Raw genomic sequence first — 13,599 nt, 5'->3', positions numbered from 1 at the left:
CTTATACACTCTTCATAATGGAGTTGGCCCGATTAACTTTTTCTAGTTGCTACTAGCTACGGTCTAAATCTGTTCTCGTTTGGAGTTTAACGCCACTTTCTGATTTTGAACAGACATTACTACATTTTGTAATCTCTTTTTGATAATGGGTGTAAGTCATTGTAGTTTTTTCCATGTTTTGTGTCCATAACTATTCAGAAGGTGATGTCGTCCTTTCATATAAGGTGGGATCTTATCCGTTAACCTTATGCTTTTTTACTTTAATGTGTGAACTGTGTTATATTGAATATGTATTTTTTTCTACTATGTTTCTAAGTAGGAGTGTCACACAAAAAGGTTGAGAAGTGGAGGAGGTTACTCACCTATAACAGGTGCAATATGGTATTTGACTGATGATTCCTCCTCTTCCCTCGTTTTTAAGAATTCTCTAGCAGCCGAAACGCGTCACGATGTTTGTACCTGTATCTATTGAATAAAATCCTCGCTATTTTATTGAACAAAGCGCTGGACCATCTTGTTTGTCTGATCGATTTTAGGAAGCTGGTGAGATCTAGTTCTCGCACAGTTCCATAAACATATAGCGCAGTTTATGGAGCTTTTCTAATCAATATACAACTGACCCCCCCCCCCCCCCCCCTCTGCTGCAGTGACCTAGATCAGAGTTAACACTAATCCCAGGAAATTGACACCTAAATGGTTTCATAAAAGCAGAGACTACCTATGTAAGTCTACAAGTGTAACTGAAAAGCGATCATGGAGTGCCTTTGGGTTGACATGCCATCAAAAAATGGAATAAAGGCCCATAGGTTTGCCATATACATTGGCCTATTAGGCTGCCTGTCAATTTCACACTGACAGGCATAATAAAAAATGCATTGCTGTGTATTATGCAAGTAATCAAAAGACCATAGGGTCAAGTCTCCAAGTGAAAATAGTTAATAAAAGTTAGATAAAGTGTGCAAACTAAGGAAACAAAAAAAAGGGCAAATCTTTTTTTTTTTTTTTTACTATGTTCTACCAAGTAATTTGAAAAGGATAGTAATAAAAGTAATTATCAATGAAAAATGGCCACAGACTGAAAATCGAAGCAAAACTAGGCTGACTAGTATTGAACTACAGGTGCCACAAAGCACAGAATGGTGTTTCTTACATGAATGTCTGTGTTGTAAATCATACAGATTACATCTTCTTCAGGAGAGGGACAAACGCTGTGACTTTTGCATTGACTTGTAGGGCCTATTGAAAGGGGATGAATTTGCTGACAGGCTGGCATTCAGAAATTGTGGTTTACCTCAGTAGAAAGTCAGTTGGCAGAATGTTAAAATTTGGGTCTCAAAAAAACATAAGTGCCCTGTGCTCTATACAATGAAAAGGTGCAAAGTACCAGAATGTTGATAGTCTGAGACAGAAAATGAGGGCAGTAAATTAGTTGATAAACTTGGCCCCACTATAGCCTTTATTTATATGAGAGGCGTTTGCTATTGTTATCCTGGCCATTTCTCCAGCATGTCGGACATTATTCCAGGATGTCGGTCATTACCCCGGGATGTTGGTCATTACCCTGGGATATTGGCTGGCAGTTTACATTTAACATTTGCAAATGCTCATCCTAGTACATATATGATAAAAGTATGACGTGGTGCAGGACGGCATTAAAGGGGCACTCCGGTGGAAAATAATTTTTTTTTATAATCAACTGGTGCCAGAAAGTTTACCAGATTTGCAAATTACTTCTATCTAAAAATCTTAATCCTTCCAGGACTTATCAGCTGCTGTATGCTCCAGAGGAAGTTGTATAGTTATTTTTCGTCTGACTACAGAGCTTTCTGCTCACACCTATGTCTATGTCAGGAACTGTCCAGAGCAGGAGAGGTTTGCTATGGGAATTTGTTCCTGCTCTGGATGGTTCCTGACATGGACAAAGGTGTCATCAGGAAGCACAGAGGTCAGACTGGAAAGAACTACACAACTTTCTCTGAAGCATACAGCAGCTGATAAGTACTGGAAGGATTAAGATTTTTAAATACAAGTAATTTACAAATCTGTTTAACTTTTTTGGCACCATTTGATAAAAAAAAAAAAAAATTCCATCGGAGTACCCTTTAACCCCTTAAGGACTCAGCCCATTTTGGCCTTAAGGACTCAGACAATTAAATTTTTACGTTTTCATTTTTTCCTCCTCGCCTTCTAAAAATCCTAACTCTTTTATATTTTCATCCACAGACTAGTATGAGGGCTTGTTTTTTGCGCGACCAGTTGTCCTTTGTAATGACATAACTCATTATATCAAAAAATGTATGGCGCAACCAAAAAACATTATTTTTGTGGGGAAATTAAAACGAAAAACGCAATTTTGCTAATTTTGGAAGGTTTCGTTTTCACGCCGTACTATTTATGGTAAAATTGACGTGTGTTCTTTATTCTGAGGGTCAATACGATTAAAATGATACCCATTATTACATACTTTTCTATTATTGTTGTGCTTAAAAAAAATCACAAACTTTTTAACCAAATTAGTACGTTTATAATCCCTTTATTTTGATGACCTCTAACTTTTTTATTTTTCCCTATAAGCGGCGGTATGGGGGCTCATTTTTTGCGCCATGATCTGTACTTTTTTTTTGATACCACATTTGCATATAAAAAACTTTAAATACATTTTTTATAATTTTTTTTTTAATAAAATCTATTAAAAAAGTAGGAATTTTGGACTTTTTTTTTTTTTTTTCGTTCACGCCGTTCACCGTACGAGATCATTAACATTTTATTTTAATAGTTCGGAAATTTACGCACGCGGCGATACCAAATATGTCTATAAAAAAATTTTTTTTACGCTTTTTGGGGGTAAAATAGGAAAAAACTGACGTTTTACTTTTTTATTGGGGGAGGGGATTTTTCCCTTTTTTTTACTTTTAATTTTACATTTTTTTTTTTTACACTTGAATAGTCCCCATAGGGGACTATTCATAGCAATACCATGATTGCTAATACTGATCTGTTCTATGTATAGGACATAGAACAGATCAGTGTTATCGGCTATCTTCTGTTCTGGTCTGCTCGATCACAGACCAGAGCAGGAGACGCCGGGAGCCGGACGGAGGAAGGAGAGGGGACCTCCGTGCGGCGTTCTGAATGATCGGATCCCCGCAGCAGCGCTGCGGGCGATCCGATCATTCATTCAAATCGCGCACTGCCGCAGATGCCGGGATCTGTATTGATCCCGGCACCTGAGGGGTTAATGGCGGACGCCTGCGAGATCGCGGGCGTCGGTCATTGCCGGCGGGTCCCTGGTTGCGATCAGCAGCCGGGATCAGCCGCGCATGACACGGGCATCGCTCCGATGCCCGCGGTTATGCACAGGACGTAAATGTACGTCCTGGTGCGTTAAGTACCACCTCACCAGGACGTACATTTACGTCATGCGTCCTTAAGGGGTTAAAACTAATTAATTCCTATTCATTTATCTGGTTCCAGTTCTGTTGTATATGTTGCTATATTAAATACATTAAAAGGGTTATCCAGGAAAAGAAAAACAGAGCTAATATCTTTCAAAAATTGCACCGTACCTGTCCTCAGGTTGTGTGGTATTACAATGAGGCTCTATTCACTTCAATGGAACTAAGCTGCAATATCACACACAACCTGAGGACAGGTGTGACGCAGTTTTTGGAAGAAATGGGCTCTGTTTATGTAATCCTGGAATATCACTTCAACATCTCTTAACGGAGATCAATAACATCTATCTATACGTTTCTAAGCACTGGGACTGCACTGTGACCTAACATTTAGCCTAAAACAAGTGGCCTAACATTTCCTATCCAGAACCATTCAAAATGTTAGTACCTGTACAGGCAATGTAATTACTGATGTAAAAAAAAAAAATATATATATATGTATATATATATATATATATATATATATATATACGGTATTTAACTGCTGTGAAAAAAATAATTAAAAAAAATTGGAGATGCATGGCATGGCATCAGGATACTCTCTTTGGTAGTCTCTGGATCCCTGTGTCGTGTACCATCCCTCTTCTGACCTACACTAGGCATATCAGTTTTGTCTGGAGTGTTTTTTTTTTTTATATATAAAAGGTATGCTTATTTACTGTAATAAATGATAAATGACAGATCTTCATGTGTATGTGGAGAGCAGAACATAGATTGTAGTACAGACAATGCATTTGCACTACTTTGCAGTGAGCATCATTACTACAAATTAAATTAGACAAGAAGAAACAGAGAGCTTAGGAACCAACCTCCGCAACCCACATGGAGCCTACACTGAGAGAGGAACCCTAAGGAGGGGAAGAGAGAACAGGTCAATATACTGCACAATGCTAGAATATAATGTACGGTGACAAAACAGTTCATTGCTGCCCCCTAGCTGTGCAATGTGAATTCAACAACAAACAAAACAGCACACATGAAATGTCCCTTTCCTCCAGAATTACTGTAATATGACGACAGATAAAATACACTGAACTCATATATATTTTATACATTCCCCTGAAGTAAATGTGTCTAGTTTTTTATTTTACCTAATATGTTTTCTGGTTTAATTTTTAGTATATTACAGGGGCCTCATGGACACAGACACAAATAACATCTCCAGACCTTATTCTTTGGATAGGGCGGGTTTGTAAGAATGTGACCTCTATGACTTGTGCAGAGTTCATTCTACAGTGAGGGGAGTCTGAGCTGCTTTTATCTTTTCTTTCACTGTAATGCTATACAGATCCTCCTTATCATTACAGACAGAACAAGAAGTCTCAGCTCCGTTGTACAAAGGATTGCGGCACTCGTCAAGATAATGCTTCTTCTGTATTTTATTTAAGCATGCAAGTTTTACAGCAAATGAAGTGCAGCATTATGGCTGGATAGCCTTTCTCAACTGCAGGGCAGTCTTTATATCCGGACTTTATAGTAGTGCCAACCAAACTTTTTTATGTCAGCTCAGTTTTAGGCCAGTTTTAGGACTGAAAACTGCAATATTCAAGGATTTTTTTATATATAATATAGATAGTAAAATAAAATAAAAATTGAAAAAAATATGACCCAACAATTCTTAAACAACGAGTTTTGATATTTTTGCACTTTTGTTTTTCCTCCTCATCTGCTAAAAATCATAGCGCCTTCAATTATCTCTACAGACCCATATGAGGGCTTGTTTTTGCGCCACCAATTTTACTTTGTAATACCATCAATCATTTCACCACAAAATCCATGCCGAAACCAGAAAAAAAATATTTGTGGGGCAAAATTATAAAAGAAAAACAAACGCTATTTTGTAAATTATGGGGGCTTCCCATTCTTCACAGTGCACTTTTTGGTAATAATGACACCATATCTTTATTCTGTAGGTCCATACGGTTACAAGGATACCTAATTTATATAAGTTTTATTTTATTTCACTACTTAAAAAAATTATAACATGTACCAAAATTTGTATGTTTAAAATTGTTATCTTCTGACCCCTATAAAACGTTTAAAATTTTTCCGTATACGGGGCTTTATAAGGGCTTATTTTTTGCGCCGTGATCTGAAGTTTTTATCGGTACCATATTTGTTTTGATGTGATTTTTTGATCGCTTTTTATACATTACTTTAGGGAATTTGTTTTTTTTATGTAAATGCCATTGACTGTGCAGTTTAATTCACATTATATTTTGATAGTTTGGACATTTACGCACGCGGCGATACCACATATGTTTATGTTTATTTTTGTTTACATGCAATTTTTTTTAAATGGGAAAAGGGGGTGATTCAAACTTTTATTCGGGAAGGGAATAATTCACATTTATTAACTTTTTTTTTTTTTTTTTTTTTTTTTTTTTTACACAATTTTAAAGTCCCCATACGATCGGACGGCAAGGAGGCAGGTAAGGGCCCTCCCGCCATCCTCTAAGCTAATCGGGACACTGCAGTTTCACCGGGATAGATTTCTTTCTATTTTAGACGCCACAATCAACTTTGATCACGGCGTCTAAGGGGTTAATGCCGGGTATCACGGGGATCAGTGATGTACAGTATTAGCCACGGGTCCTGGCAGCTGATTGGGACCACCCAGCCATTGGGACCCCCCCCTCCCCCCGCTATGACGCTGGGTAAGCTTGTGACCCTGCATCATAGAAGGGGAGTGGGACGAGGTTGTACAGGTATGCCTTCGTCCTTAAGGAGTTAATTAAGGAATATTTTTAACATAAAAACTCAGTTTAAACAATAGTTCATTTTCTGTTGACACATTTTCTTCAAGGCCCAACTACATTAGTAAGCAGTAAGAACTGGTATGACAAATAAAAACATTTTCCTGATTTTGACTATCATTTGTAGCACAAGAAAGGCTGTGGAAGACTGTTACTACTATACTTTAATAAATAAATTCTAAAAAACAGGAGACATCCCTGACACACAGAATGCAGAGAAAAGAGGAGATCCTACTCCCAAAAACACATAAAGGACATTACACAGCAGTAACAAGCAGTGTATCTCAGAACCATGCACTAGAAACACTTACAAGAACCAGCAGCTGTAGCAGAACAGTCTTCATGGTGAAGATTTATTAGGCTGTCTTATAGTAACATTGGGGGAGATTCATCAAAAACTCTGCATAAGAAAATTCCACATGTTTCCCATAGCAATCAGACTGCTTCTTTCATTTCTGAAACATGAAAAAAGCAATCTGATTGGTTGCTATGGACAACTGGTCAACTTTTCCTCAGCACAGTTTTTGATGAATCTCCCCTATTGTCTTTGTTGCCCAGAGCCACCAATTAGAATGGGCTCTCTCCTCCTAGAATCTTACAGGTTGCAACTATAACCAGGTCTCTCAGTGAAGCTGAAAATGAATCTCCTCTCTGCCTCATGTGTACAGATATTACCAATGAATTAACAGGAAACAATCAGCCCAGAAGGCAAGTAGGAGAAGGAGAGGGGTCTAAAGGGGAAGAAAGAACAGTTTTTCTGTTAAAAAAGTATTGTATATGACATAACTGAAGATGAAGGAGGCGCTGGAAGGAGGTTGTGAGCCAGCCGAATGCTGCCGTAATTGCCCACTGGCCCCTGTTCTGTTTATCAAGCACAGGTAGGATTAGCGTTAGGTCTCGCACCAAAATGAGAAACCTTGGCGTTGGTGTGCGGGCTCTGGTGTGTCCTTCATATAAGGATACACTGGCGAATGTCTCAATTTTAACATCAGTGTTGAGGGATAGCCAATGTATTGTTTACATCTACCACAGTAGTGCATCCATATTCTTGTATTGTATTCTAATTGTTCCATATCCACACCGTTTATCTGGTGTAGGATTCTATTGTGGCACTTGTAGTCCGCCGCAGGCATCCTCCATTGTATGCATTTTTATGCTGGGGATCGCCCCTAGCAACGGACTACAAGGGCACGATCTGCTCCCCCAGTATAAATGCACAACCGCATTTGGGGTTGAGCACTTCCAGCCATTTGAAACCACGTTTTTTGTTGTTTGTTTAAATTTTAAATTTGGAGGTGTGTAAACTCCAACATTAATGCGCCTTGAATATCTACCAGGCAGCATTAAGGAAGCACCTGTGAGGCCAGGCACCCATAATAGCCAACTCAGGTGGGGCTTGCAGCTTGCCTCCCTCCTCCCATTGCATGTGTGCGTAGTAACACTGGAGGGTATCTGGAAGGAGGTTGTGAGCCAGCCGAATGCTGCCGTAATTGCCCACTGGCCCCTGTTCTGTTTATCAAGCACAGGTAGGATTAGCGTTAGGTCTCGCACCAAAATGAGAAACCTTGGCGTTGGTGTGCGGGCTCTGGTGTGTCCTTCATATAAGGATACACTGGCGAATGTCTCAATTTTAACATCAGTGTTGAGGGATAGCCAATGTATTGTTTACATCTACCACAGTAGTGCACCCATATTCTTGTATTGTATTCTAATTGTTACACATCCACACCATTTATCTGGTGTAGGATTCTATTGTGGCACTTGTAGTCCGCCGCAGGCATCCTCCATTGTATGCATTTTTATGCTGGGGATCGCCCCTAGCAACGGACTACAAGGGCAGGATCTGCTCCCCCAGTATAAATGCACAACCGCATTTGGGGTTGAGCACTTCCAGCCATTTGAAACCACGTTTTTTGTTGTTTGTTTAAATTTTAAATTTGGAGGTGTGTAAACTCCAACATTAATGCGCCTTGAATATCTACCAGGCAGCATTAAGGAAGCACCTGTGAGGCCAGGCACCCATAATAGCCAACTCAGGTGGGGCTTGCAGCTTGCCTCCCTCCTCCCATTGCATGTGTGCGTAGTAACACTGGAGGGTATCTGGAAGGAAGTTGTGAGCCAGCCGAATGCTGCCGTAATTGCCCACTGGCCCCTGTTCTGTTTATCAAGCACAGGTAGGACTAGCGTTAGGTCTCGCACCAAAATGAGAAACCTTGGCGTTGGTGTGCGGGCTCTGGTGTGTCCTTCATATAAGGATACACTGGCGAATGTCTCAATTTTAACATCAGTGTTGAGGGATAGCCAATGTATTGTTTACATCTACCACAGTAGTGCATCCATATTCTTGTATTGTATTCTAATTGTTACATATCCACACCGTTTATCTGGTGTAGGATTCTATTGTGGCACTTGTAGTCCGCCGCAGGCATCCTCCATTGTATGCATTTTTATGCTGGGGATCGCCCCTAGCAACGGACTACAAGGGCAGGATCTGCTCCCCCAGTATAAATGCACAACCGCATTTGGGGTTGAGCACTTCCAGCCATTTGAAACCACGTTTTTTGTTGTTTGTTTACATTAGTAAGCAGTAAGAACTGGTATGACAAATAAAAACATTTTCCTGATTTTGACTATCATTTGTAGCACAAGAAAGGCTGTGGAAGACTGTTACTACTATACTTTAATAAATAAATTCTAAAAAACAGGAGACATCCCTGACACACAGAATGCAGAGAAAAGAGGAGATCCTACTCCCAAAAACACATAAAGGACATTACACAGCAGTAACAAGCAGTGTATCTCAGAACCATGCACTAGAAACACTTACAAGAACCAGCAGCTGTAGCAGAACAGTCTTCATGGTGAAGATTTATTAGGCTGTCTTATAGTAACATTGGGGGAGATTCATCAAAAACTCTGCATAAGAAAATTCCACATGTTTCCCATAGCAATCAGACTGCTTCTTTCATTTCTGAAACATGAAAAAAGCAATCTGATTGGTTGCTATGGACAACTGGTCAACTTTTCCTCAGCACAGTTTTTGATGAATCTCCCCTATTGTCTTTGTTGCCCAGAGCCACCAATTAGAATGGGCTCTCTCCTCCTAGAATCTTACAGGTTGCAACTATAACCAGGTCTCTCAGTGAAGCTGAAAATGAATCTCCTCTCTGCCTCATGTGTACAGATATTACCAATGAATTAACAGGAAACAATCAGCCCAGAAGGCAAGTAGGAGAAGGAGAGGGGTCTAAAGGGGAAGAAAGAACAGTTTTTCTGTTAAAAAAGTATTGTATATGACATAACTGAAGATGAAGGAGGCGCTGAGACCAGTAGTGCCAAAATGGAAAAAGGTTATACAGGATTTAAAGGAGAATTTTTTTTCATTTTAACTGTGCTCAGTGGTGTCACTACACAGTCCTAATTGGTCCCTATGCAACACAGACGCAACAAAGTATGGTGGGGAAACGACTCTGAGATCGCACGGTGGTGTAGCAAGGATGAGAAGTATGTATTTTTTCTATTTAATTGCCTCCTAAGCACAGTTAAATAGAAAAACTATTCACTAGAATAGCTCTTTAACAACATAGCTCCAAGAAGCACCCCTCTGCTCTTTGTCCTGTATGAAAAAGTTCTAAGGGGCAGATAATCAAAATTGTCTTAAAGGGGTTGTGCACTGCCCTGCCTTTCAGAGCTCCGCTTGCAGCGTCCGGAAGTTAATTACTCCGAACACTGTATGCGGGCTTCCGTGTTCGTGGCCGCCCCCTCGTGACGTCACGCCCGCCCCCTCAACAAAAGTCTATTGGAAGGGGGTGCGACCGCGAGGGGGCAGCCACGAACACGGAAGCCCGCACACAGCGTTCGGAGTAATGAACTTCCGGACGCTGCGAGCGGAGCTCCGAAAGGCAGGGCATCGCACAACTCCTTTAAAGAAAATCCAGTCATAGCCCAGCTTTGAACGTGGTAAGATCCTTGTGCAACAGAGACGCAACAAAGCGTGGCGGGGGACAAACACAGATATAGCGGGCACAGTGGAGGAGCAAATGGTAAGTATAGTTTTTTTTTTTTTATATTTAACTGCACCCCGAGCACAGTTAAATAGAAAAAAAAAGATGTCTCCAGAACACCCTTTTAACAACATTTCACTAGGAAGCGCCCCTCTTGTTTTTATTTGTCCTTTGTTTAATCTGTTTGCTTAAAAATAAAGTTCAATGGCGCAAATAATCAAAACTGTCTACGGATACGTTCACACGTACAGGATCCTGTGCAGATTTGATGTGCAGGATTTGATGCAAAGGATTTTCTGAGGCAGATTTCAATGTAAACTAAATGACTGAGCACAGCATCTAATCTGCAGTTACAAATCCTGCGCATCAAATCTGCGCAGGATCCTGTATGTGTGAACGTACCCTAAAAGAAAACCCAATCCCAGCTTAGCTTACATTTCTTAAACTGCTCTGGTAAAATGAAAGCAGAACTGTGATTGGTTGCTAATTGTCACAAAGCGGTTTTCCTTCTAGACTATTTTGATAGTTTTGACTATTTTGACTATTTTGATCTCCCCTAGTAAGTGTTTTACAACAAAACAGTTAGATGCAAAAAGTTTGTATGAACACATGCAGATAATAATCTTGGAGCAACCCTCTAGGGTGACATTCACCAAAACATGCTAAGATTATTTAAGGTGTTATCCAGGGATAGGTACTCAGGTTGTGTTCGGTATTGCAGTTCAGTTCTATTGAGGTACATGGAGTTGTAATAAGACACACAACCTGAGAACAAGGGTGGGGCTGTTTTTGGAAGATATCAGCTCTGTGTTTCTATCCCTGGATAGCCCCTTTAAGCATAAACACAGCTTTTCCTCAGATACGTTACTCACTTGATCGTTTTCTTGGTATTTTGTCCTCACCCATGCACCATCTTTGTATTTATAGTCTGAAGGTGATAAAAAGTTTGCAGAATACTCGGATTTTACTTTACTGGAATGTAAAAAAAAATTGTTATCAGACATATATTCAATATCAACGTCTTCCATAGATAATTGTAATAACACTTTTCTAGATATGTATATAATTTCTATGCAAAATGTTACAATAAAAGTCACTTAAATAAATGTTATGTTACAAAGGTCTACCATATAAAGACTCCTGTAAAGCAAAACTTTCACCTAGACTTCACAAGCCTATTCTAGGCATACCTGTATAGATAAAATTCCCCTGGGAGTCGGGCCAACAGAAGGAGAGGAAGGCTCAAGGTCCGCACCGTCTCTCTCCTGCTCTCACGCTGTTGATCGACACACAGGGATCGCTTGCCGTGGCGGCCCTATGTAGTTCTACTGCACCAGCGAAGTAAGCAGAGAAAGGTGTGCAGCCGGGGAGCAGAACGGACCCCGCACCCTCTACAATTGTTGGCCCATCTCATATGTCAATAATATGCTCCCTCTGCACAGTGAAGTCGTGTGAACCCAGAAGAAGCTTCAAGTACAGGGACAGCACTGCTTCTGGGTCCGAGCGAGATTTTAAAATAGAGATGTGACCTCGGCAGTATATCTGTATATCATGCTGCAGTAGCACATTGACTACTGACTACGTATTTTCTTCACTATTGCCGACGACAATGAAGACAACGGCACATGGTGAGCAGGCCCATTTTACCCTACATAATTTGTTCTCAACAGTAATATAGGGTAAAATCTGATGACAGGTTCCCTTTTAGGGTGTATTCACACATACAGTATCCTAAGCATATTTGATGCGCAGGATTTCAAGCTGCAGATTTCAATGTAATTTAATTAATTGAATGCAGCATTAACTTAAATGGGTACTCCGGCGCTTAGACATCTTATCCCCTATCCAAAGGATAGGGGATAAGATGCATGATCGCGGGGGTCCCGCCGCTGGGGACCCCCGTGATCTTGCACGCAGAACCCCAGTTAAAATCAGTCCCCGGAGCATGTTCGCTCCGGGTCTGATTACCGGCGACCACGGGGCAGGCGGTGTGTGATGTCACGCCTCTGCCCCCATGTGACGTCACGCTCCGCCCCTCAATGCAAGCCTATGGGAGGGGGCTCAGACCCGGAGTGAACACGCTCCAAGGACTGATTTTAACTGGGGTGCTGCGTGCAAGATCACGGGGGTCCCCAGCGGCGGGACCCCCGCGATCAGGCATCTTATCCCCTATACTTTGGATAGGGGATAAGATGTCTAAGCGCCGGAATACCCCTTTAAATATGCGCAGAATACTGTAAGTGTAAATAGACCCTTAGGGAGTATTCATATCAGAGACTTTTATGCTATAAGATGCAGCTTATATGTGTTATGGTTTCAGTTTACAGTAGTTTAATGGCTACTCTACAGAAAAGTAAATGCAAAATATTAAATAATTCAAACAGAAAAAACATTATCGCTTTAAAGGGAAACTGATAGGCGGATCACATGCACTACAGTTCAGGTGACCCTTTTCTGGCAAACCTGTCCAGATTTAAGATCAAATATATTTATACTAATTAGCAAAAACTAGCAATGGCGGCATTACCATGGATGTATTGACAATGAAAACAAGACAATAGTAACGCCTTCTGCTAGTTTCTGCCAATGTTCATACATACATTTTTGTTCATATCTTCTGAAAGGCTGGACGGATTTGGATGAGGTGAACAGTGTTTTGATCAGGATTACCCGCACTATAATCCAGTATATCAGGTTAAGGATCCTCCTATCAGTTTCCCCTTAATACTTCTAGAATGAAAATAACTCATACCTATAATACTTTGAAGTTTTGAGCTGCTGAACAATTTTTTCTTTAAGAATCTTTCTATTAACGAATTCTTCACGTTCCTTCTGAGATGTATCCACGCAAGGAGAGCCAGTTTCCACTGTAGTAATGTCTTTCTTTTTATCCTAGTCAAAATTATTAGTCATATTATAGCTAACAGTAAAAAGTAAAAAAAGGCTTGTTTCAGACAAGTGTATTAGTGTATTACAGAAAAAAAGGCATCAGTAATGCATCCATTTTTTCTGTTGTGCTGTCTTCTAAGCGGGAAACTGAACAGTCCATGTGAATAGCCCAACAGATGAGAAAAGATGAGCACCACTCAGATCCTGACGTGAATCCTGGAAACCACAGTACTGAACAAGTAGCACTACAAATGACCTCCTCTAATGTCCCATACAGCGGTGCTCGCATAAGTTACTGGATGCAAGCTGAGTAGACATAGACAATAGTAGCGGCACTCACTGTGATATGCAGGGATACTTTATTGAGGACTCCTCAATAAAGAATCCCTGCATATCACAGTGAGTGCCGCTACTATTGTCTACTACTACTCATCTACAATTTACACCTACAAACATGAATGAACCTCTCAATAAATCCCGAGCAGCAGAAGTGGG

The 13,599-nt window shown here is 40.4% G+C and overlaps 1 protein-coding gene across 3 annotated transcripts in view; it reads right to left on the bottom strand.

Annotated features, from left to right (window-relative positions):
* The window catches only part of MDM1 (Mdm1 nuclear protein), a 51,868-nt gene that overhangs the window by 28,935 nt on the left and 9,334 nt on the right, over positions 1-13,599 (bottom strand). For 2 of the 3 annotated variants that reach the window (XM_056574194.1, XM_056574192.1), the window contains exons 6-8: positions 12,968-13,107; positions 11,088-11,187; positions 4,265-4,303 (exon numbers count right to left, since the gene is read on the bottom strand). In XM_056574194.1, the coding sequence (XP_056430169.1) occupies positions 4,265-4,303; positions 11,088-11,187; positions 12,968-13,107 (279 nt within the window). The remainder of the gene's footprint in view (positions 1-4,264; positions 4,304-11,087; positions 11,188-12,967; positions 13,108-13,599) is intronic. The other variant, XM_056574193.1, reaches the window with a different exon arrangement.

This window comes from Hyla sarda, chromosome 4 (genome assembly GCF_029499605.1).
Source record: "Hyla sarda isolate aHylSar1 chromosome 4, aHylSar1.hap1, whole genome shotgun sequence".
NCBI lineage: Eukaryota > Metazoa > Chordata > Amphibia > Anura > Hylidae > Hyla > Hyla sarda.
This window is presented reverse-complemented; position numbering and strand designations above follow the sequence as displayed.